This window comes from Chroicocephalus ridibundus, chromosome 1 (assembly GCF_963924245.1).
Source record: "Chroicocephalus ridibundus chromosome 1, bChrRid1.1, whole genome shotgun sequence".
In the NCBI taxonomy this organism is placed as follows: domain Eukaryota; kingdom Metazoa; phylum Chordata; class Aves; order Charadriiformes; family Laridae; genus Chroicocephalus; species Chroicocephalus ridibundus.
The window spans coordinates 60,097,343-60,121,355 of NC_086284.1; the positions used below are offsets into that span (position 1 = coordinate 60,097,343).

The 24,013-nt window shown below is 42.4% G+C and overlaps 1 protein-coding gene across 1 annotated transcript in view; it reads left to right on the forward strand.

The window, feature by feature from the left end:
* The first annotated feature begins 6,365 nt into the window (after positions 1-6,365).
* Positions 6,366-24,013, forward strand: part of RAP2A (RAP2A, member of RAS oncogene family) — a 31,830-nt gene continuing 14,182 nt past the window's right edge. The window contains exon 1 of the mRNA XM_063336646.1: positions 6,366-6,785. Within this exon, the coding sequence (XP_063192716.1) occupies positions 6,472-6,785 (314 nt within the window). The 5' untranslated portion in view covers positions 6,366-6,471. The remainder of the gene's footprint in view (positions 6,786-24,013) is intronic.

Consider the following 24,013-nt stretch of genomic DNA (forward strand, 5'->3'; position numbering starts at 1 on the left):
TATGGGAAGGAAAGAAAACTTTGTTGTGAAATGCCATAATATATGAGCAGAAGTCCACCAAAACCCCACTAAAAACAGTAAAAATCAGGTCACGTGCTAAACCTTAATATTTTCACTTAGATTTCTTGATGCTTTGGGGAATGGTTCAATCAAATTTTCACTCTTAATAAAAAAAAGGGACCAGGAGCAATTATTCTTTTTAAATTTAACCACCATCTTCGATTAAACACAACGACCTTATTACGTGACAGGGATGGCTATCTGACTGCATAAAGTAGTTAAAAAACATCAGCTCTCAATGGGTGATCCCCTTCCTTTCAACAGTTAATCTGCAATGCCAGGAAAGAACATTAATGAGATGATAACAACAGAAAGCTGTCCCGATTTGCAGAGCTACCAAACTGGCCATCCTCTGAAATAAACCCATGGGAATGGAGCCTTAATGCTCCTTTCTGGTTAGAAAATTAAATTATGACTGAGAGAAGACTATGGTATGTCTACTCCTATTATCTCCATCTCTTTCAAACTGTAAAAAACAAGCAAAAAAAACCAAAACAAAACACCAAAACAAACCTAAACCCTGGGGACTGGAGCACACAATTGAAGGTGGCAGGTACGGCAACTTAATAAGTAGCTGTTGGTGGAGCCACAGTAATTGCGTTCACACTAGTTGTCCTCTCTAGTTGTAAGGTAAAGCGCATTAATTGAATCTCGTTCTGCTGGAATGAAATCTAGTTTGTTTTCCTTCACAACACAAAACAGTCTCTTGGGAAGCAATAGGTGAGGGTTTAAACTGTTTCAAGCTGAGGACAGCATTAACTCTGTTCCTCTTTCATGACTGAGTCTCTGGCAGCTAGCAATTATAAAACAATTTGCATTTCTAGTCTGGATTTGCTTTCTACAAACTTAGTGAGCTGAACTGGCTCAGCACAGGGGCCGGCAGCACCAGCATGGATGCAAAAGGGAGAAAGGCGGAGTGGGTCTGGGCAGGGTTGGGGAGCTAACACAGCAAGAGACCATTTCAGATTTTAGCTCCCCGATTCTAAATACGCTCAGATGAAGGCCAGAAGCAATTTAAACCACGGAGAAAAGAGCTGCCCACACAACATTTCCAATCAGCTGGTTTAAGATCTCCCCGTTCAGCATGCTTGACCACTGGGAATCCAAGTGCTAAAGTCTCAATTTTGCTAAGAATTTCCAAGCGCCTACCTCAGCTCTGTGAATTGTCTTCCCAAAATCAGGTACCAGAAGTAAAGCACAGGAATGCTGATCAACGTCACACTTACTACACTCAGTGGAACAGCTGAGCTTCAGCCTCCGTGCACCCTAGTTTACCAGCTTTGTGTGCTAAGCCCAGGATGGTACATGGGCAACTCTCTACACTTGGAGAACTGTTAAGCCCAAGCAGTGCAGACACTGATGACTGCAATTCATCACTGCGAATTCGGACTCTGATCTTACAATGAGGTCTATGGAGAGCTGCCACCCCATCTTTGCGCATGGCTCCCCTGGCTGCAGTGAGGCTTAACACAAACACAAAAATCATTTTCCTTGGAGCTCACCCTAGGCTTCACCACTACAAAACAAAAGCATACCTACTACACCTTCAAAACCAAGCGTTTAGATTTCCTTAAGAACAAACCAAAAAATCCCAACAAACACAAACTAGCCTGCAAGCAGTGAAGTTAATGAAACCTAGCTTCCATAACACGCTCTTCCAGTGCAGTAAGTTAGATCCCACTCCACACCCTCCACCAGGCTGGAGACGGCGCTTGCTCTCACCAGTCAGGCTCTTGGGAGATCAGAGCGGCCAACAAGGACTGAGGAAGTCCAACCTCCTTTGCCTTTACAAGTGCACTCAGGTGGTTCCTGCTCTCCTCTAGAAAGCTGCTGTTTTCATGAACAAAGATATCAAACACCTACAATTTTGCAATCAGTAAAAAAAGGGGACAATACTACTGCTAGGATGCAAGGGAAATTAACTGTGATCACCTGAAAATGCTAAGGATAGGGTCAGAAAAGTCAGTCATGTTTCCCTCCAGTTATTTGCATCCTGAATTTCATAACAACTTTATGGACAGTTCTAATAAGACAACTAATTTAGCAAGAAATACTAAAGACTAAACATAATCTAAATCCTTAACACTGGTTACACTTCCTAAAATAGTGTAATGACACATGGTTAGGCGCAATCCATGTGATGACAGAACCACATTGACAGCCTGAAAGTAAAAAATTGACAGAAAGCAAGGACAGGAAATCACTGTTATTCTACTAACATGCACTTAAAACAGCTCCTAACCATGGAAAACAAGCATACACTGAATAGTTTGTAGAATAGACAGGCTCTATTTCACACATTCTCTTGTGCTTCTGTGTCAGGAGACCACCATCGGCTCTCAGAGGGAGGGGTCTATAGATTTCCCCATTTTTTGTATTGCTCCGGTTTACATCTTGCCACTGATACTGTTACCACTGAAGAATTACCAAACCCTGGCTTTGGAATGGAAATAGATGTTAAAGGCCTCGTTCCTCTTTCATACACATACCCTAACGAGCAGTCAGAGCCTACAATAGCTAGCAAAAGCCTTATGAAATGGTATGTTGGTTTCCGCATAAGATAAAAATAAATTATATATATTGAGAAACTCCAGCCTGTCATAAGACAGTGAGGCTAGCCACAGACTGCTAAAGCTTGAAATGAGACAGTTCGAAAAAAAGACACAAAAAGACTTGAGAAGTGAGCAATAAAACTGAAGTTTCTAAATCCTAGGAAGCTGGCAAAAACTGGCAGTGTACAACACAGAAGGACTACATGACTCCCGAGTCTCCTGTGAGAAGCTGCAAAGGAAGTCACGCTGGGAAACTATGCTGTGGGCTGAGACATTGGCCTGGCAAGCTTTGCCCCGTTCAGTCTTTTGTGGAAGGAAGTTTCTCTTCCACTGAAATTTATTTTTTTTTTCCCCTCCACTTTTTGGTAGAGAATAGCAAGAAGTATACGCAATGTGCATAAAAGAAAGATTGGCAGCACCTAAACGGCCCCATGTTCTCCACCTCACTATAAATAAGTCCACATAACTGATGTTCTATTTGTTTTTAGGGCTCTGATACTGTATTTGTTTTTAGGGCTGAGCCTCCAGCATGTATCAGCTGAATTTTCAATGTTGTCGTTTTCCCCAGATGAATCAAAATCAACCAAAGGTGAAGGGTAGAAAAACAGAGCAACAGTAAGGTGTTCAGCCTCTCAAGTGAAGTGGCTGAGATCCTTGGGAACAGTCATCCATTCAAGGCACCCAGCACCCCCTCCGGATGACCATCCTGCCTTTTATTTTCCATCCTCCGTGCTATATATACCGTCCCTCTATATTTTGGTTTGGTACATGTCTCTTTAGTCCCTGTATACACCACCCCACTATCATTAAGTGAAATAATGCTTTGCTGCCCATCAAACTCAGCCACCTATGAGACGGAACACCTGGCATAATTCTTTCCAGTGGGAGCATTCCTGTTACTTCATGAACTGTTGCCTTCTGACTCTGATCATCATCCCCATCACAAACCAGGAGTCAACCGCTTCTTTCTGAGAAGTACTGAACATCAGGAGATTGTTCCAGTCTCGGGATGAGTAAGAAGGGAGGCCCACATCTCCCTTCAACACAGATCACTTAGATAGATTTTGTATGATTGCACATCATCTTCCTGTTCTGAAGTGCAATGCATTTTAAAGCCTGTTTGACATGTTCATCTTTCACTGTTCTTAACGGAAGGTGAAACCCTCAGTCCTCTGAGATAGGAAAAAGCTATCTAGATTATAATCAGTTTAGATCCATGCTCTTCTATCAGCGTTGTTCATTAGTGTAAATGCCAACTCGCTTGAGCTTTACTCTATCTTGGCTTATTGGTTACTCATAACCCTCCTCCGCATTTGCTTTTCCTAGGTTAATCAGACAAATATTCCTAGTGTACTCTTGTAGATAGGCTTTGTTCTTTTCCAGTAACCTTCCTGGGTGTATTTCTGTACAAGTTCCTCTTTCCCGGAGATGGTTTTTAAGGACTGGACACAGTAATGTCTCACGAGTCATCCAGAAGCTTGACTGTGTGCACTCCACAGTCATATGTTTTTTCACAAGCGTATTAAACTAGCAACTTCCTTTCATCATTGACTAATAAACCCAGGTATTTTCCTATTAGTCTGCTGGAGGCTTCCCAGATTTATACAACAAATACTTATTAATCCATACATGCAGTATCTTGCATTTTGTGCTATTACGTGCTATTGTAGGCTCATTTCTATTGCTTGAAGGTCTCAAGTCACCAATGAGATTATTCATTGAAGTTATTACTCATTTCTGACTAGACTGACCAGGCTCTGCATCATTTACAAATGGATTCTGACAGTCCTGTAAAAAATTCCATGTACCTCTTTGGCATTGAGTTGTATTTACATCACACAGACGTGGGGGGGTCTGGTTTTGCTTTAGTGGTTCTTGCCTACATGGGCATTGCAAGAAGCCAGGGAATAATCTTCTTTCTTCTAGACAGACCGTAGCTGTGGGCATCCTACTAAGACAGATTTGTTTTGAAGCTTTGCAGTTCAAAAAAAACCACCACCCCAAAACAAGCAACACAGAGAGGAAAAGCCAAACTGTAACAGCACAAGGCCCAAGAAAAACACTAGAAAGTTCAAAGCACTGCATGGGGCAAGCATTTATCCAAGAGACTCAGACTGAGGACAAACGAGCTCCAAAAAGCCAGAAACACATCTGCCACCCAAAAATTCCCAGTTATGTTCAGAAACACGAAAAGAGGTCAACAAGGAAGCAGAACTAGACTTGCCTAAGAAAGCAGGCTGACACCTTAGGCCTCATTTAAGATGACGACGTGACAATGTGGAAGGAAGAACAGCACAGTAAGAAATGCAACCCCAGAAGCAAGCTCCTTTCCTGACAGCTTTCAGAAAGCATCTGAACAGCAGACTGCTCTGCTGAACCTTAAACCACTGCTCAGCCACCGCTCTGGCTGAACCTTCAGCCTCTAATGGAAATAAAAGTCTTGTCTCCCTATATCAAATCTTTCCAACCAAGGATGTTTGAGGAAAAAAAAAAAAAAAAAAAAAAAGGCTTAAGGAGTCTGTCTCATAGTAGGAAGACAAGCACACAAATGTGAGCATCTTTCCAGCGTGATGCTGGCTCCCGTGAGAAACTGTTTATGTCTTCTCATCGATCATCTCCATTTTCATTACTGTTTATACAGAGTATTTTTCTCAAACTCTACCACCATCTTTCCTGGCCCGCAGTCTATCTGTCAGAAGGGGACGACGAGGCAGGCTCTCGTTAGTAACGATCACGGTGTCCCTCACGTGTGCATCCAGAGGGACGGCTCACAGGAGCCGTGCCTTAAATTTTATGAATCCCCTTTACTTTTGCATACATCGGTGGGATTAACGGGGTGGCCCCGGGTCCCCCGCAGACACCGGAGAACCCCAGATTTACAACAGCAAGAACTCACGACGCCAGAGCCCCATTCCGCAGCACACCGGCAAGCGGGACCGGGGAGCCCGCAAGGGGATTTCCCCTGCGGCGGCTCGCATAGGCCTCTTCCCCCCTCCTCCCCTCACGCCCGCCTGCCGGGACAGTGGGCAGCGCGGGGGCCGCCGCTTCAACCGACCACCCTTTACCCTCCCCCGGGGCGACGCTAGCTCCCCTTCGGGCTACAGGCCGCTCCCAGGGTAGGCGCGCCGCCCTCGCTCCCCCCTCGGCGGCTGCCCCGGCCCGGAGCCCCGGCCCCGCTGCCGCCGCCGGCCCCTGACAGGCACTTCCGCCCAACCCCGCTCCCCTCCCCCCATCCCACGCTCCCATTGGCTCGCCCCTCCCGGCGCGTCACCGCGGCGCGGACGCCGGTTGGCCCGCCGGGCGACGCGTGCGGCAGAGCTGGCCGGCGGGGCGGGGGGCGGGCCCCGCTGTCTCCACGGCGACAGCGCCGGCCGAGGGACGGGGACTGGGCCGCCGCCCGCCCGCCCGCCCGCCGCGTCGCTGCTGCCGTCGGCGTCACGTGCGGCTGCCGCGCCCGCCGGTTGGCCGGCGCCCTCCGGTGAGGATGGGGAGGGGGGGGGACGCAGGGAGGTGCCACGTGACGGGGCGTCGCCCTCCTCCCCGCTCTTTCTTCCTCCTCGGCGCCCCGCCGCGCGCCGGCCGGTTGGCTGTTGCCGTGGCGACAGGGGAAGGAGGGGGCGGGGCCGGCGCCCCACCTCGGCCGCGCCGCAGCCCCGTGAGCGCGGCCCCGCCGCCGGCAGCGCCGCCCAGCAGCAGCCGCCGCGGCCGGCAGCATCCGCCGGGCGGGCGCGGAGCGGAGCGGGGGCGGCGGCGGGCGAGGCAGGGCAGGGAGGGGCGGCCCATGGCGGGGGGGTGAGGAAGGGCCGTCGGCAGGTGCGGGTCGGGCGGGCGGGCGGTCCGCGCTGGCGGCGGCGGGAGGATGCGGGAGTACAAGGTGGTGGTGCTGGGCTCGGGCGGGGTGGGGAAGTCGGCGCTCACGGTGCAGTTCGTGACCGGCACCTTCATCGAGAAGTACGACCCCACCATCGAGGACTTCTACCGCAAGGAGATCGAGGTGGACGCCTCCCCCTCTGTCCTGGAGATACTGGACACGGCGGGCACCGAGCAGTTCGCCTCCATGCGGGACCTCTACATCAAGAACGGGCAGGGCTTCATCCTCGTCTACAGCCTGGTCAACCAGCAGAGCTTCCAGGACATCCGACCCATGCGCGACCAGATCATCCGCGTCAAGAGGTGACTTGCCCGGCGGCCGCCGCTCCTCCGACGGCCGCGCCCGACGCCCACCTGCGGCCCGGCCCGCCGGGGCCTGCCGCCCGCCCGCCCCTCCGTCCCGTCCCCCCCTCCCGCCGCCTCCGTCCCCTCCTTCCTCCGGGCCGGGCCGCCCCGCGGTGCCCGGATCTCCGGCCCGGGGGCTGCCCACGCCCTGCCCGCCTTCCCGCTCAGGTGCCTGCCCCGCGGCTTCCTTCCCCCGCCCGCCTCCTTCCCTCCTTCCCCGGTGAGCCCCGCCGGTGCCTCGCCCGCAGCCCCGTGGCGGTGGGGGGCGGTGGGGGGCTGGCCTCAGCCGCAGGGGTGGCGGAGCCGGGGCAGGGGGCTCCGGCGGGCCCCGCTGCTCTCCCGCCCTCCCTCTCTCCTTCCCCACCCCTGTGCGGTAAGTTCGGGGTGTTCCTGCGTGAAATATGGCAGACGGCCTGGGTGCAGGCTGGAACCGGGGGGCGACTGGGGCGGGGAGCAGTTCCCCGAGCGTTGTAGGGGGTCAGCCCTCGAGTGCACTTTCTGTAGTGGACGTGCCGTCGCTGATCCGCAAAGGGAAGTGCCCGGGTGTTTCCGTGCAGCACACATGCTGTCAGAGGCAGGTAGAGATCTGCCTTTTCGGATACCTGCGTGGGTATTTCCGTGAACTTCCCCCTCCTCTTAAAAAGTGCAGAACGCAAAACCCCCTTTTCTTGGTAAAGAGATGATGGCTGGGAGCGTTAGGCCTTCTGTATGCCAGTGTTGCGCTTAAATTTCCCACGGTCGCCTTGCCAGCCACTCTGTTAGGAGCGAATCCACAGTGGTGAAACACCGGTGCACACTGCCAGTTTGTTTGTATAACCACTACGTTGTTTAGATATGCGTCAATCAGTCAGATGTCAGCCGCTGAAATGCAGCCAGTCACGCCGAAAGAAGGGTAGATGCACCATTTGAAATCGTAGCAACCGTTTGAGCCACAGCGTGGATGAGAAAATGCCGCTGGCCAGATCGTCGCAGACCGAGATCTCTTATTGCCCGTGGAGGGAGGTTGTACTTAGGTCGCAGAAGTGGTTGTAGCTTTGGCTTGGGCGTCTGAAAGGGAAACCCTTGTAAATAACTTAGTTGGACCACAGCTGTTGGATTTGCATCTTAATGTGGAGTGGACCATAAAAGGTGATAATGGCTAATCATATGGTCGGGTATGGTCTGTTCACAGGAACTACCATTCCAGAGCCAAGGCCTGGGGAAGATGTGTTTTGAAATTGGGGAGGAGGGTGAGTAGGGGAAAGGGGAGGGAGGAGACAAGGCGCTGATATTTTGAGAGACTTGCAACTTTCTCATAGTAGGTGTTTCTTAATGTGCATCCTAACTTTTTCACTGGGGGTTTCTAAAGACCAATGTAATGAAGTTATTTTGAATCTATTATGGAAAATGCACTTTCCATATCCTTGTGGTCCTTACCGTTCACACATATTTTATAGAAGAACAGTTTTTCTTTAAGCAGTTAGAGTAGGCTTTATTCATTGATAAACACTTCTGGTTTTCCTGTGTTTAATCAGTGCTATAAATTCATTTGGTCTCTGAATGCCCCTCGCTGTGGCTTTTGCAGCTTGCATTGTGCCTTGCAGTGGAGTGTCTGCATTCAGACCCCAGCTGACAAGCTGTAGGTAGGTGAAGCAGAATAGGAAGCGACTTACACTTCCATAGTTACGTTGACTCAGCACTGCTCAGAGTGGGTCTAAATGCTGCTCTTATTTTTCTTCTGCCATCTCTTTTACTGCAGGACTTCAACTTTTGGCTTTTGGTTAGGTACTTTGTGAAAGACATACGAGCAGTGTTTTAATCCTAAATTTCACTTATGCAAAGTAATCAAAAAGCAGCTGAAATCCTGAAAATTTTAGCAAGCCCTCAAAACTTTGAGTTGTAGCTGAAAGGGATATGCTGTTGACTTGCAATATTAAAAAGGTGTAGTTTCAGCAAGTGTACCAGGTTTTTCCTCGTGAACCTCATCTTATATTTGTGGGTGGTGGTGTTATGTTTTGGAACCTGACTTAGGTTCGCAGGCAGTATAAGACCTAATGTGCTGTTGACTTAAGCTTGCATCCTTTTTACTAGTTTAACTGGAAGAATGCATATTTACAGATATAATATGTATTTACAGATATAATACGTACAAGGACTTCTAAATTATAATTTACAGTTGCGCAAATGCATTTAATCCGTGTTGAGAGGCAAATAGTCATAGTCCTGTTTACATAGGGACTCTGGATGAGATGTACCTGAAAACAACAACAGTATGGTTATAACAATACAAAACTATGATCTAAAAATCTTTGAACTTTCATTGTATTTGAAAACCAATTGACCGGGTCTCTAACTGGTACCTCTGCATTTTACACATTGTCCTTGCTATTTATTTTTTTTTAATGGAAGAATCCCTGTGTTACTACATAATTAGAGAGTAATTTTAATTATTCTCCCAAGAAGTAGAAAAGCCCGGTAAAATTCACTCTTCAGGTTAAGGGATACGCGCTTGAGTCTTCTGCTTCCCTGGTCTAACCGTACCACATACCAGGCCAAACTAAGCTAAGGGTGTCCTTCACTCCACCTGGTGAAGTTGAGTTACTTTATAGGAATGAATGACATGTTCATGAATGAAAGAGAGGAAAGCAGTGGACCTTTACTTAACTCTTAGTGGTTAACTCTTAGAAGCTTAATGGCTAGAAGAGGTTGAGATCACTCTTGCCAGTAGAGTTTCTGTTCTCATTAAATAGCTATTTAATATTAAAAAATGCATAAATAGACTTAGAACCAGGACTGAAATCCAGGTCTCCCAGTTTGCAGAGAAGCCTCCTTATGGCAAAACTATAAAGCCAAGCTTCCCTGCGTAGTGTGGCAGCCTTGCATCCCTTTCAGTCATGGTGCACAGCCTTATCAAGAGCGGAGGATGCCTCCATAGCTTTTAAACAGGTAATTAAAGCTCTTCCCTGGGAAATGGTTTAAATGTAAACTCTATTCTTCTTTTCCAAGTAAGTAAAACATTTTTGTCTAGATCTTTTGAAGAATGAGTCAAGGTGCTTTACCTTCAGTAAGGGAGCGGAGCCCTGTCAGTTTTGAGTGGATGAGTGCACCCCCAGCAGCTCTGCCTAGCCACAGGGTGAGGAGAAGGAAAAGGTTTCAGGAGTACTCGCTGTACTCTGGGCCAGTTTTCTACTGCACGGAATGCTGCCAGCATTGGATGAAGGATCTTGGTGGTACAAAATCACAGCTGCTGTTCTTCTTCCTCCAGATGCTGTGTCTTACAATAATTTCTACCCAAGGAGTGGCCTGGCTGTAGCTTGTGTTGTACAAAGCAATCGCTTCTGCAATCAGCTGTTCTCGCAGTGCCTGCGACTAGCCCGGCTTATCTGGAATGCGTGCTTTAGTGTCAGTACGTGGGGGGCAGGAAACTCATGAAGGGGGACGTGCCCTAGGAGAGTGAAGCTGTGGATGCCTCTTTTGGCTGGGTAAGGAGTGTAATCGGGAGGTAGGAGGACAGAGTGGTTGGTGGGTTGTGCAGAATGAGGCCAAGGGTATAAGGTTGATAAGGGTTTAGGAACTTGAGAGTGCCTTCATGCTTGTTTGAAGCTGTTATCGCTGATGATGATAGCTAAATAAACAATTTGGGAGCTCCTATTCACAGTACAATTGACTGCTTATCTGAAATGCATTGTTCCAATGCCATGATCTTAGTGTTTCAGGCACCTAGTACCAGTTTCTGGATCCCACGTGTGCCAAATATGTTCATTAAGCCTTTTTTCTTCTGATTCTTGCAAACGCTTAGGGTTTGTAGTATTGGGAAGATGGAGTGTATATAAGGATAATATTTTCCATGTGATAGCTTAAAGGATACTCCTTATTTTCCGTGTACAAGACCGATAAAGGAAGTCAACTGCTGCTTTACTGCCTCTTAGTGAGATACCACACAAAATTATGTTATCTGTGCATTTGTAGGTGCCACAACTCTGGGACCTTCTTTCCCTCCAAAATGGATTTGCAAGCTTGGCAGCAAAGAACTGTCCGCTGTTTATGTGGCAGACAGAACTCACTGTAGTTTCAGGATGAGCTGTTTTCTGGAGAAACCTTTTATTTGTGAGACCAAAGCTAAACTGGATGCGTGGGCCCATGCCAGTGAAGGCCTGCAGTGAAGGAAGAACAGAAGCTGTCAAATGAAACAGATTGGAAGTGGTACACCCCAGTTAGATAACAAGGTTTAGAAATAAGTAGTGAGTACGCAGATTAATCAGTGTAACTTTTTTTTATTTATTTTTTTTTTGTGGAAAAAAGACTTAACTTCTGACACTTTTGTGTGTGTCTTTTGTGTGATTAGAAAGCTCTCTGAAGAGAATCTTCTGATATTTACCATATACAGAATTTTAATTTTGGGTATGACTTTCCCAATGTTTTTCTCCCATGAAGGTATGTTTAAACCTCCATGGGTATGTATCCTAGATGCTTACATAGCCTTCAATAATGTAATTTCTCAAACTGTCCTACAGACTTCATATATATTTTTAGTAGAACCTCATGAAATAGAAAAGCATTATTATTTCTATTCAAGCAGAAAACTAAAGCACAGAAATTTTGAGAAATGCTTTATTTCAAGTAGTGAAAAAAAACTTTTCATTGATCCATTGCTTTTTCTTTAGGAAGCAAAGACCATAAAATTTATTAATTTAGATTGGCTGAAAATGCAGACCTAAATGACACAGGTGTATTGATATGAAATATTACAGAAATGTGTCTCCAAATTGAGAATGTTTTTTGTGGTGGGATTTATCATCAGGCTGAAAGTCTGCCTCCCAGTCTAGCGATTTTATGTGGTAATTTAAAACATACAAGAGATATAATTATTGAAATTTATTAATTGTGAAATCAGCATCTTGAGTCAATGATAATTGATGTATTTAGTGACTTAATGGTGATTAAGTCTGAAAAAACTATACTTGAAATTACAAATTGCTCAAATGTCTGGTTTGAAAATGTTGCTTTCCAAGTACTATGAAAACTGTGTGGCTTTTATTCAAAGACCATTTAGCACATTGGAGTCCAGATCGTCATGAAAACTAGATAATATGATCATACAGGTGACTGTCAGTAAGCGTAGAGTGTAGAGTTTTGAAGAAATAAAATAGTTTAGTTTGTTCTTTAGCTCTTCATTGTAATAAGTACTCTTCAAGCAAGGTTGAATTTACCAGTTTTCTGAAATTCTATGTGTTTCTTCTATTTTTTTTTTTATTTTAAGAAAATATTTTTCTGATTTTGAGAACTATTTAGAGAATTCTTCATAAATACTGCTGTGACACGTTCAACCACAAAAGGGCCTTCAACCTTCCAGGAAGAAATACCTAAGTGTTCAGAATTGAAACCTGGAAAATGCAATTCCTTCTGAAGTACTGTATGCAAAAGATTGACAAAAGTCTAGGGACTTTCATAGGTGCTAGCAAGACACGTAGAGATGTTAGAAATAGGAACAGACTGAAATCGTGAAATCTTTTTTTAGCAAGGGGTGTTGTTTTTTTTTCTTACCCAAGCTGCCAGCCACTCTTGTGCACCCATCAGATGAAATTTAGCACTTTACTGCAAGAACAGATCAGTGGATTTTAAATCCCGTCACACACATGTACGTATTTCTTAGAAAATGTAGGAACCTGAATGCAGACATCAGCCATCGTGTTAAAATATTTAAGAGGTATACTGGCCTCTTTTTTTTTTTCTTTTTTTTTTTTTTAAAGGGACACCTATGGGTAGTTGTTTCTCAGCTGAGAACCTTATTGATTTACAAGAAGAAAATGCAAATAATTTCAGCATCTCTAGAGTTATAAAGATCTGGTAAACACAAGTAGTCAGTCGTATCAAATTGACCTTGTATGTAACACCAGACCCTTCAGCTCTGTGGCCATCTCCTGTGTCTTATTGGGGAACTGATATGTAGACCATCCCCTAGAAAGTGTCTATAATAAAAAGAGTACAGGTTTGCAGGGTACAGGACATTACTGTAAAATTTATATAGTTTTAAACTCAGATTTTTAGTTTCTCTTTGTGCTCTCATGCTTTTAAAATAACTTTACAACGCTTCTTTCCAGCTCTATAGAGTTTAGATCTTTTTTGTTTTTAGTGAATCTACCTTTGTTTTAATTTGAGATTAATGAACTAATTCTGTCAGACAAAATTATAGGCTTCTTGATTTAACTGGGGAATTCATACGGAGACAAGCCTCTAAAAAATGTCTCTGACAGTGTGCAATTTTAAGCTATAGAAGAATTAGAAGAATATTTTAAAGTTGCTTGGTTTAGTCTTAAACTTGGTTATTTCAAGGTGCTCGGGCATCTTTGGATCATGTTACCTTTATTGTTTTCCTGTAGAAGCTTTTGAATTAAATTCCATACTTGCAGAGTTCTCTTGATCCCCTTCCCACCACCCGCCCCCTTCTTGATAACGTGAAATATTTGTGCTACTTTAAGTTACTTTCTCTGGAAACCGTGAAAATCTGAGACAATGATTATAACCAGAGTCTTCTAATGTTTTGTTTGGGTTTTCTTCTGGCTGCTTTGCCCCTCCCCTCCCCCCCCAACCCCCGCCAGCTAATTGTAGTGGTATTACTTTCCAAGATTTATTTATTTTTTTTTGTAAGGTAAAAGTGACATGATAGCTTCCCTATGTGGGCACTGAAAATAAATCTTTTTATCCCCTCCTGCTTTTTAGGTGTTCTTTGGACTTTTATTGAAAAAGCCAGGTAGGCAAGCTCCTTTTGTATGCATGTTTAGTTTAGATTGTGCTAGTTTAGATGTGCTGGCGTATTTTTTTATGATGCTTGTATCACTTAGCATCATCTTCTCTTTTCGGGTCTTAATTGCTCCTGTAGCTCATGTTGTTGTAGAGGTGTGTGAATAAATATGGATAGCTACAATTGTAGAATAGTATGTGGCAAGACTTCTTAAATTTGTTTTCAGTTGTGCAGTGTTGCTTGGTCGTGTCTGTGTTGTAAAACCGCTATTTAATGTGGTAAAGACCCAATATAACAGTGACTTTAATGGCTTTCGTAGTTGAGCACAATAATATATCATTAATGCTTGGGGTTGAATGTTTTCTATCTTGCTATTCATTAAGCTGTTTTGACACAGATTTTTGCAATGAATATTTGGAAAATTTTATCAAAAAAAGAATCATTGCTCATTAGAATTTCTGTTTTGCCTTTGAATTTCTGTTTTGCCTAGAGGACAATAATTCTTTAAATGCTGTTTTTTATAGCCAACACAGTTGGCAGTAACTTGCATCTTTTATTTCAAAATAACCATGATTCTCTACTCTTCAGTTGGATAGTATGTGGATAGAAACAAATTTTGTTGTTTGGTCATACATAAAACATTCTGGGTAGCAGTATGTTTAGTTGAAACTCTTATGTTAGCAGGCATGATTTTTGGACTGAAATTTCAAAAATAGACATTCTTTGGTGTTTGGAAGTTTTTTAGACGAATAAAATTTGAAATGTCTGAATGGGTGGCTCTCCCAAAAATCATTAAACCCATTCCTTTTCTAGTTTTCCCCTTAATAATTCAGTGTCACGCTTTTAGTTTTTGCACCTAAGAACAAACCTGGGGTTACTGGTTATTTCATTTCTGAAATATTGGAAGTGTTGCTCTAACATTTTTTTTTTCCTTTTTTGCTTCTTGTAAATTGTGTAGGTGGTATGTGATGATAACGTTTTAAGAGAGAATAGGGAAGCAATTGGGACTGCATTGCTAAATTATCCAGGCACATAGTGACTTGTACAAAGATTTATGTGATTGTTAAGGTAACAAGAGCTATAGCTATCTGCTTCTTCATATTCTTTTATTCATTAGCTTCCTGTTGCTCTGTTTTTGTTTTTTTGTTGGTGTTTCTTTTTTTTTTTTCTTCCAGAGGCTACCAATACAGGACTAGTATTTAGGTTTTGCTGCACTAAGGCAAACAGTATAGTCTAGGTAGAGTATACAATGACGAGTGCAACTCGAACACTTTCTTTGTCAATGGGTTGCATTTTAGCAGCTGTGTTGTCTTAAATCCTAGTCTAGACAAGAGAATTAAAGGTGCGATATGAGCATGTTATCCTTTCTCAATGTTAATGTCATGGGCTAGCTCAATTAGTTAGTGCTGTACTCTTAAAAATGCAATGGTGACAATATTTTAATCTTGTCTTGATTAGGCCTAGACTAGGTAAAAAATCAGGTAAAGGACAAAAAAAAAGATGAAGTGTTTTTAGAGTTGATTAGCTGGTTTTGAAACATCACTTTCATCATGTAGATAGAGCTTTAACATCTTTTAAAATATTGTTATTATCTTCTGCAAAAAGTCGGGGTAATGAGGCAGACATTAAAGCATTTTAAAATATTAAATGTAATAGCTTAGGGTAGTGGTCTGGGGTAAAATAAAATAGAACTCTTACGTTATAGAATGGTTTGATAATTTCCCATTATTGTTCTGGTTAACAGGTAGCCACCTTAACTAAAACATTAATAGTGTTTGAGATTCCCATGTGAGTATCAACTCAACTACAATTTAATTTGAACTGGAAATGAATTGGATAAAGGCACTGAACTTGAAGTGCTCTGAATATTGTGAAGAGCAGCTTTGGTCCTGGATTTCTGATTAATTGCAAGAAAAGATGCTTTCAAGAAATAACCACGTAGATTGCCTCTGGGCTATATGTGCGCTTGCTGTGACAAGCAAGTTTTGGTAGGAGAATGTTTGTACTATTTGCCCTCTTAATATATTTTACAGTATAGAGGATAAGTCAGGACTGATCAACCTACTTTGTCTGATTAGATCTGGTTGCAGTTTCCCACATCACTATAATATCTTTTTAACTACTGTACAAAATCTTACTTGAAACATTTTATAAATGTGCAAATAATTGGAAGGCTTTTTTTCTTTTGAAAAAGCCACGAACCTTATAAGACCTATCTCGAAGTGCATAAATTCTTTCCTCAAGAATTGCTTTTCTTTTGACAGTTCCTTACCATGTTTTCAATTTAATTTTTAAATTTTAGAAGCTTGTTTTTGTCAGAACAAAACAATGAATATTAAATGTTTGGGTTTTATACAATTTCCCCCAAAGTTATGAGTGGGGGGAAAAAAAAGAATCACCCAGCTCTATTTAGTTGCACTTGGCCATGATGCAGAATCCTGGACCTGTGTATTTTTTGAACTACATGACAGTAGTCCTCACTTGTATACTGCTATTTGTACGCTGTTTTTAAGAAGCTGTGTTTTCAGTCTGTGGATTACTTTCTACTGCTGAAAGGACTGGATGTTGTAAAGGGTTTTCTTAGTAGTAATCTTCTATCTCCATGTTCAAAATTTGCCCCTCTTCTCCTGTAACAATTCTGCTGAAACCAGTCAAATGACCTTTTTTTTTTTTTTTGTGGTTTAGTTGTTTGGCTTTTTTTAACTGTAGTAACTCAATTTCTTTTTGAAAATAATTAGGAGGGCTGAAGATGTTAACATTGAACTATTTCTTCTGGAGCATTTTATCAGATGCCCTTCATACCCACCCTCAAAAAAATAGAAATCTAACTAGCCTGAGTGCTTCTCAGTCTCCGATCAAATCCAGGCTCTCCGTCTCACCGCCTTCTTTAAAGAAGGCATCTGCTCTGCTAGTCTCAGAAGCAGTTAGATTCTTGGTAGCAGACATGCAGGTTACTCCCTACAATGCCTGGAAGAGAGAAGCATGAGTCACCTTCTGGGTTAACGCTGCGGTCCACAATCGAAATCCAAGCAGTAATTCGGAATGAATTCTCCCATTTTTTTCACCTGTTCGGGTGGGGTGTTAGATCTGGGGAGAGGAGTGGTAGTGGGGGTCAATGTAGTACCACTTAAATCTGTTTGATCTGCTTAGGTTCTTTAACAGATAACCTCCTCGGTATACAGTGGGGGTTTGGAGCTAGGAGAGGTTGGTTTCGTTTTTGTACCAAGTATGCAGGATGCTGTCCAAAGCAGAATGGATGCAGGGAATCCTGGCATGATCTTCTGAACACGCAATGCACTGGAGGAGAAGTGTTTGGTTTGTTTGTTGTTGTGTTTTAAGTTTTTTTCCCCAATGTCAGCCTTCTCTCGCATTTCATTGAGAAATGGGTCTTGCAAAATATCTTAGTACTTCTTTTCTGTGTCAGTTCTTTAGGACTCTGCTTTGCTCTGAGGTGTGTAGTCCTGTTGCAGCAAACCATTTGGACTATCTCCTTATTTATGTAGAAACTCTCCTTTTGAGAGGCAGGCCATTTCACTGATCAAAAAACTTAAATTATAAAAGAATGAGAGAAAAATGGAAGCCACTATGTCATCATGGAGCAACAACTGACCTTTTCTGAAATGTTGTGGTCACCTGGACTAGGAAAGTCTTCTGGTGACCATTCACTGAATGGGATATTGATTTTGCGTTTTTGCAGTGACTTAAACTAAAATGAATAAGCAGTTGTGAGAAATCCCTGTGTTTCAGTCCCTAGCATCTTTCTTCAGCTTGTACACCTGATCTTTTTCTGTTGTTCCCTCAGGATTTGTCAATTTGCCTTCATGTGTTTGTATTTGCCTTCGTAGTGGCACATCTTCAACAGGAAGACTGAAGAGTATTTTCTCAACCTGCCTTATAGCTTAGTGGTCAGAGCAGTCTTCTGGGAAAAGCAGATGTGAGACTCTTGTGACTAAAGGTGTATGGTGCAGGTCTTTCACCTCCTTGATCAGTACTGTAATCGCCGATACATTAAATGTGAGAAGCAGTGTTGCCACTACTTGCTTTTATTCCCATGGCTTTCTGTGGAAGTGATATCTGTTGTGGTTTCAGTTGAGTATCTTGCTGTTGGTGTGTTCCTAGATTCGCAGAGGAATGTTTAGTGAATTAGGCCTCTCAAGGCACTTGGCTGCTTGCATGCCTCATCTATAAATCCCAAGAGAGTTTAGGTGTGTGACCCTGTTGGGGCTTCAGTATATGGCTCAGCTGGGCTTGCACAGCTGTAGGCCTTCAGGCAGCTAACCTGTTTTGACAAAAAAATTTAGATGTATGCGGCCTGTCAAGAAATTAATTGTGTAGGCAGAGACTTTATTGAGCAGTCTCTTGGACATGGCTCCCTAAATTCTTCCGGAATCCTAGTGTAGTGCAAGTCTTGTACGTCAGATGTCTTTCTTCTCTGAAAAAAAGTTCTATGCACAGGTTATATTATATTGCTGATTATGGCATTGTATTTGGAGTAGAATCTGCTTAGGTGGCTATCCTCACACAAATAGTTGTCTGCGGGATGATGGACTCTTTACTAGGAAGAAACTGGAGAAGCAGATGATATGAAGATAGCCTGCCCAGAGTCCATGGAGTTTTAATGTTAAATATCAAATGTGAAGAAACTTGATTAATTAGTCTTCGTAGATATCTCTTCTGTGTTTCCCCTAGTTCAGGTGTCTGCAGCCTCACTTAACATTAGAAGCTGTGGATGCTTGGCAGGCTGTCTTCATATCGTCTGCTTCTCCCGTAGTTGTTATATGTTGGCTATGTGAGAGAATCAATAGCCTTCTGCTCCTTGGTCCTTCACGATGTTCCGGAAAATTTAGGCACATTCTGGAATTTCACTCAGTCCCAATATTCCCAAATTTGATTCAGATTGCAGAGAAGCTAGGGTGCCTGTTGGCGTGGCGAATGAATGGCTGTGTTTTGATGGGATTAGTTTTGAACAATCCTCTGCTGCCTTTAAAGATAACATTATGGATCAGATGGTAATTTTGCCTGGACGGCGTGAATGGTTATCTTCTAATGGTTTTGCCTCTAGTCTGACACTATATACATTACAGTTGTTTCATCTGGGATAGTGTAACCTCTGTTACTTGCCACAGTATCACTGTCTTATTATGTAGCTGCTGCAGATCTCTCAGTCTGTTTACCATCTAGCAGTTTTCAGTCAAACCTCTTGTAACCCTTTTATTTCTAGTGCTCTCTGTAACCAGATTTCATAGCAACCACAGTCAGATGCTTGCTACCCATCAGATGAGTCTGTCCGCAACTGTTGGCAAGGAATGCTTTTCATATTGTCACTCGAGTACCAGTTTTTACTTAAAGGTCTGGTGGTGTTGTGGAAATAGCCTTGCCATCAGGCCCCGTGCCTCAGATTCTGCACTGAGCACGTAATTGGAGGATTGGTGGACTTGCTCCGCATCTGTGAGAGGGTGGTTTGCAGGAACCAGAGTGAGCAAACGCAGTCCTTGGACAGCCTTCTTGTGGAGCGGAGCTACTGTTCTTTCCGTCTTTTTTTGATTTACGCTGTCAGTTACGTTTGTAATTGCCCATAGTTCAGCTACTGGGCTACATAATGGTTTATAGACAGGACATACGATGCAAATGTCTTCACTGCAAGCAGAGCCCTTTGTCAAGGGAAGGAAGTGACTGGCACTTGCAGACAATATGAACCTTCAGTCATACTACTAAACTGTAGCAGATGTGTTCAAAATACCATTACCTGTCTAAAAAATTATATCACAAGAAGCTAAAGATAATCATCATGGTAGTCTGATGTGATGATGGAAAGGTGGTTTCTCCTGACTGCTTGCTCTTACTACATTTCGTAAACCTGAGATTAAACAAATCCACGTAATTCAGTTTTTACCCACTGAAGTTGACAATGTAACTGTGTTCTGAAAAGGAAAATAAAATATATGGAAAGCTAGGCTCAGGATACTTGAACTCAAAAAGGTCCAGATTGCTCTGGAACATAAGGAAGAGGAAAGGAGGGTGAGGGGCCTACCGTGTATTGCAGGGTTTGCTGGTGTATCCCTTGGCCCGGCATGGACACACTGAGGGAAAAAAACTGTGGTTACAAAGTTCTCGCCTCTGGGAAGAATTGCTACCTTGTATACTAGCAAAGAAAAGGAATAGGAAAGAAAATAGGATTTTTCGGGCGGGGGGGGGGAGTTTACCCTGTATTCTTTCCATGGATTCTCAAGAACTTGGTCACTCAATATGATTTGCTGTTTATTGCAGGATACTGCTTTTTTCTTTATTTTCTTCTAACCCTTGTGAACTGTGTTTGGCTAAAATATACAAAAAAGCATCCTTTTTTAAAGAGATGAGCATATTCAAAAAAGAAAACAAATCACCTAAAGGTGTGAAATCATTGAACTTGGCGTATGTTGAATTCTCCTCCAGATGGTTTTTATTCGGAAATAGAGACTGCCATCATGGTAGCTTCATCTGCCAGAGAGGGACAATGGAAAGCTCAATCTTGGATGAAAGCTGAGAAGGCACACCTTGAAAGTCCCTCATTACTCTAAAATTAAGCAATTGTATTGCCTTCCTAGCTGGGATAATTGGACTTGTAATTGAAGTCTACATTCTTCTCCCAGAGATGATCAAAACGCCTTCCTTTGAAAGACTTTCTGTCTGTCAGAAAGAAATGTGGTTAGATTAAAAGGACTGGGAACAGTCTGGGCTTCACACCCCCGTACACACCTTCATATTAATTGAAATGGCCTTTCTGCATAGGACAACTTAATGTGGAAAAAATAATTAGTGGACTATTTTCAGGAAATTCTGGTTACCAATTACTGATTCAATGAAGAAGATGTAATGGACACCAGGGTGTGTGGTACCTTTAAATGTAGGCTCTTCCTTAAAAGAAATCAAACTCTGTCAAATATTTTCTTACCATTGTTACTATTGCTTTTGAGGGTTAAGTATACAAATTATTGTCCTTTCTGTACCTAGAATGTGACAGACACTTAAATATTGGGGTAATGTTTTTTTTCTCAGAATAAAACAAAGTACATTATAGTTTAACACCTTTCATAAACTGTTACCTACCTTTAAAAATAAGTTCTCTCAGAGGGACAGCTAAAATGTACATACAAATATGTGTAGAGGGGTTTTTCAGTCTTCCAGCCTATGGGGTCAGGAGCCAGGACAAAAATAAAAATGTGGATTTCACCCAGTTCTGCAGTTATCTTCTAGTTAAAAATGTTTAAAATAGGCTTTGTCCACATATGAAAATTTTGTTGCTGAGTTACTTTCTGAACACGTTTGGTTAAATGAATGTAAAGCTGCATTGGTTTTCCTACCTAGTTTAAGCAATATTAAAATTGGGGTCCATGTGGGAATTTGCAGTCTTTTAAAGAAACTATTTAGATTTGCCTGCCTACTTGTTTGTTTTTCTCCCTCTGAAAAAAAAAATATGTCAGTAAGAAACATAACCTCTTGTTGTAAAGGTTTTCATTCTTTTTCTCTCTACCTCACGCATGCACACGTTGCTTTTTCTATCAGCTAGCAAAGCCCATCCTTTCTGTCAGTTCAGCTGAGTAACCGTCTCTCTGGGTGGCACAGGCCATCAGCCAGCATACAGCCACCGGCAAAATGCCGGTGCAGAGGCACTCCAGGGATGCTGCCAGCTGGGAGCCTTGGGCTCTGACCCTGGTGCACCTGCTCTGCTGCTGACACAGCTTTGGCACCAACCAAAGCAGCCAGGTGCCTAAAGCCCCAGAGGTGCAGCGGTGTGGGCAGCTGCATGGTGATGGAGTCCTGGAGGCTAACCTTGCTGATGCCTAATAGCTGATAGGGTTAACGTGTGCAAGATAAAGCATTCTTCAAGGTGATTAAGTGCCACAGTGTCTTCATGGACAATAAAATGGCTGTCAGACAGGCTAGTGAAACTCTTCTGGGAAAAGGGAGCTTTTTTTAACCTAGAGCAGACCCAAAGAAATTAACATTTATACAGTAGTTAAAATACAAATAGCTCAACATCCGAGATGATGAGAATATCTGAGCTCTTCATTCTAGCTGGCTTCATTTTAATAGTTACTCAAATACTGGATTTGAGATATACATACACACACGCATAAGGAAGAATGAAATGTTTAGAATTTACTGTTTAATGTACTAGATACCTTGTACCTGATGTCATTTTACAAACAAGTTCTTACTAGGAAAATTCTGGATACTGAATGGTTAAACTTTAGTTTCAACTCTTCCAGTATATTCAGGATGCTGATTGAGAATGAAGTAGTCTGTTGGCTGCTTTTTCTGTAATTGGTACCTGTCTTATTGTAGGAAGAAAGAAAAAATGTTCCTAAGAAAATTATTTCTGAAGTTTACGCTCAATATAGAAGAGAGGCTATCAGTTAACCATACTTTGTATTTGCTGCATAGAGGTAGTATGCTTGGAGGCAGTATCTTACACTTGAAGAGGAACCAAAACTTAGTTAAAAAATAAAAAATTAAAAAAACCAAACAAACAAACCACAAAAAAACCCACATGACTTTGGAAGCTCTTATTTTTGAATATTTATGTTTAGATACAGAAACAGTTTTGCTTAACTAGCTGCTGTGCTCTTTTTGAATCAAATTTCTGGAGTTACAGAGTTGAGTTGTTAAAGATGGAGGTCACTTCTGAAAATTGTGGAGAAGAAAACCTTTTTGGTGCTCTGTTCATTCAAGCATTCCAATTATTTAAACCAGGCTTATGGTAATAAGATAAATTAGATAAATCTGTAAAATAAGTGCCATCATCTTTCTGAGGTCATGGCAGGATGTTTTTCTTTCCCAAGTTAGAAGTCAAATGTTCTGGTAGAAACTCAGGAGTGAAGAGGCTTTCACAGCATCTGCTAATAAAACTAGTCAAGACTTTCAGATTCAAGTCTGTATTTTCTTTGTTGGTAAGAAATTTTATTTTGGTAAAGAGGGCTTGACTATAGCCAAAAGGATATAAAGTCATAATACTACTTCTGAAGTAAAAGAGAAAATGATAGAACTTGCACTATTTTCTCCTAAATTGGTTCACTGTACCAGCGTGGCCATTGGTTTAGGGCTTCTGTAACACAGTCTGTCTTCTGAAAAATACCCAGAGTTGTAACCTGATTGTACTGTTGTGAGGAAAATCTGTCTCAACGGAGCATTTTTTGCAAAGTTTTCTTGTAAGCATTGTAGGATATTTTTATTAGCTTGAAGGACATTAAGCTGTATTCTTCTTTGGTTACTAGGGCAACAAAGAAGTCTCTGCTTTGTGCTAGACACACAAATTCTCTTCAGGCTATGCAATATCATATAAACTCTGGTATCTATCTGCCTTAGCTTCTACACAGGGATTGATGAGAGAGCATAAATTTGTGACAGGTTGTTTGCCTCTTAATCCCATTGTTTTTATTTTACTTTTTCTTAAATGTCCTGAAGCTAGGCTCATTGCAAAAGGTCAAATTCTTTAAAAAGTAAATAAATAACAGCCACTATGGAAATACAGTTCATATCCACACGTAAGGCTCAATTCTACGGACCAGGTAGTGGCAATCAAATTGTCAGAGGTGAATTTTGTGATCCAGGCTTGCATTTGTTTTCAGAGGCTATGTCTGTGCAGTTCTGAAAGTCAGGACCTCTGACTTCTTGCAGTCAGAAGGCTCTTACCTCGACATGGAGGAGAAGCTGTTGCTTTTTGTGTGGTTCTGACTGGACGGCACGACACGATCATTCCTGAACCCTAATCCTTTGGAAGCAGGTGATGCTGCTAAGAAGGTTTTGAATTAATTGTTAGGCCTATTCTTGAAGACTGTAAAAGTGTAATTTTAATGAGCTAGAGAAAATCCTATTAGAATAGTTTAAATAAGTTTTGTAGTGGGATTTTTATCAGTGATTATAAGTTGGTTAAAGGAATATAAGGGTGTGTTCACTTTGAAGAGTGAAATAATACCTTACAGGACTATAGTTTTCCAGCCCTTTTAAAATCCATGTGCATTTGACTATTTTTGCTAGCCAAAGTTTTTACTTTATGAATCCACTAAAATGTTTCACTTTCTATAGTTTAAATAAACAAGGATAAAGAGATTGAAGTTGTCATTAACTTATGCTTTAGCTTTAGTTAATTCTGTAAAATCTGGTAATTCGCTGCACTTTCGTAATGCTAGGATATATGTCTATCTTGAGTCCTGTAAGTATGATTATCAGTTCCTTTACATAAACGAATAGCTATAAATAATTGTATAGCTTTGGTGTTTGTTTCTCAGCCCATTTTCTATGGAAACAAGCCTTATGCAACTCAGTTGTGTGCTTGTCTCATCTTCCCCCATTACCTGCCAGTGAGTTTTGAATTCTGTGGCAAAGTTAAACTAAATTAAATGCTGGGACAAGTTCCCAAAGAAGTTGCAGAAGGTCTGTCCTTGGAGGTTTTGAAGCCTGAACTGTACATAGCACTGAGCAAACT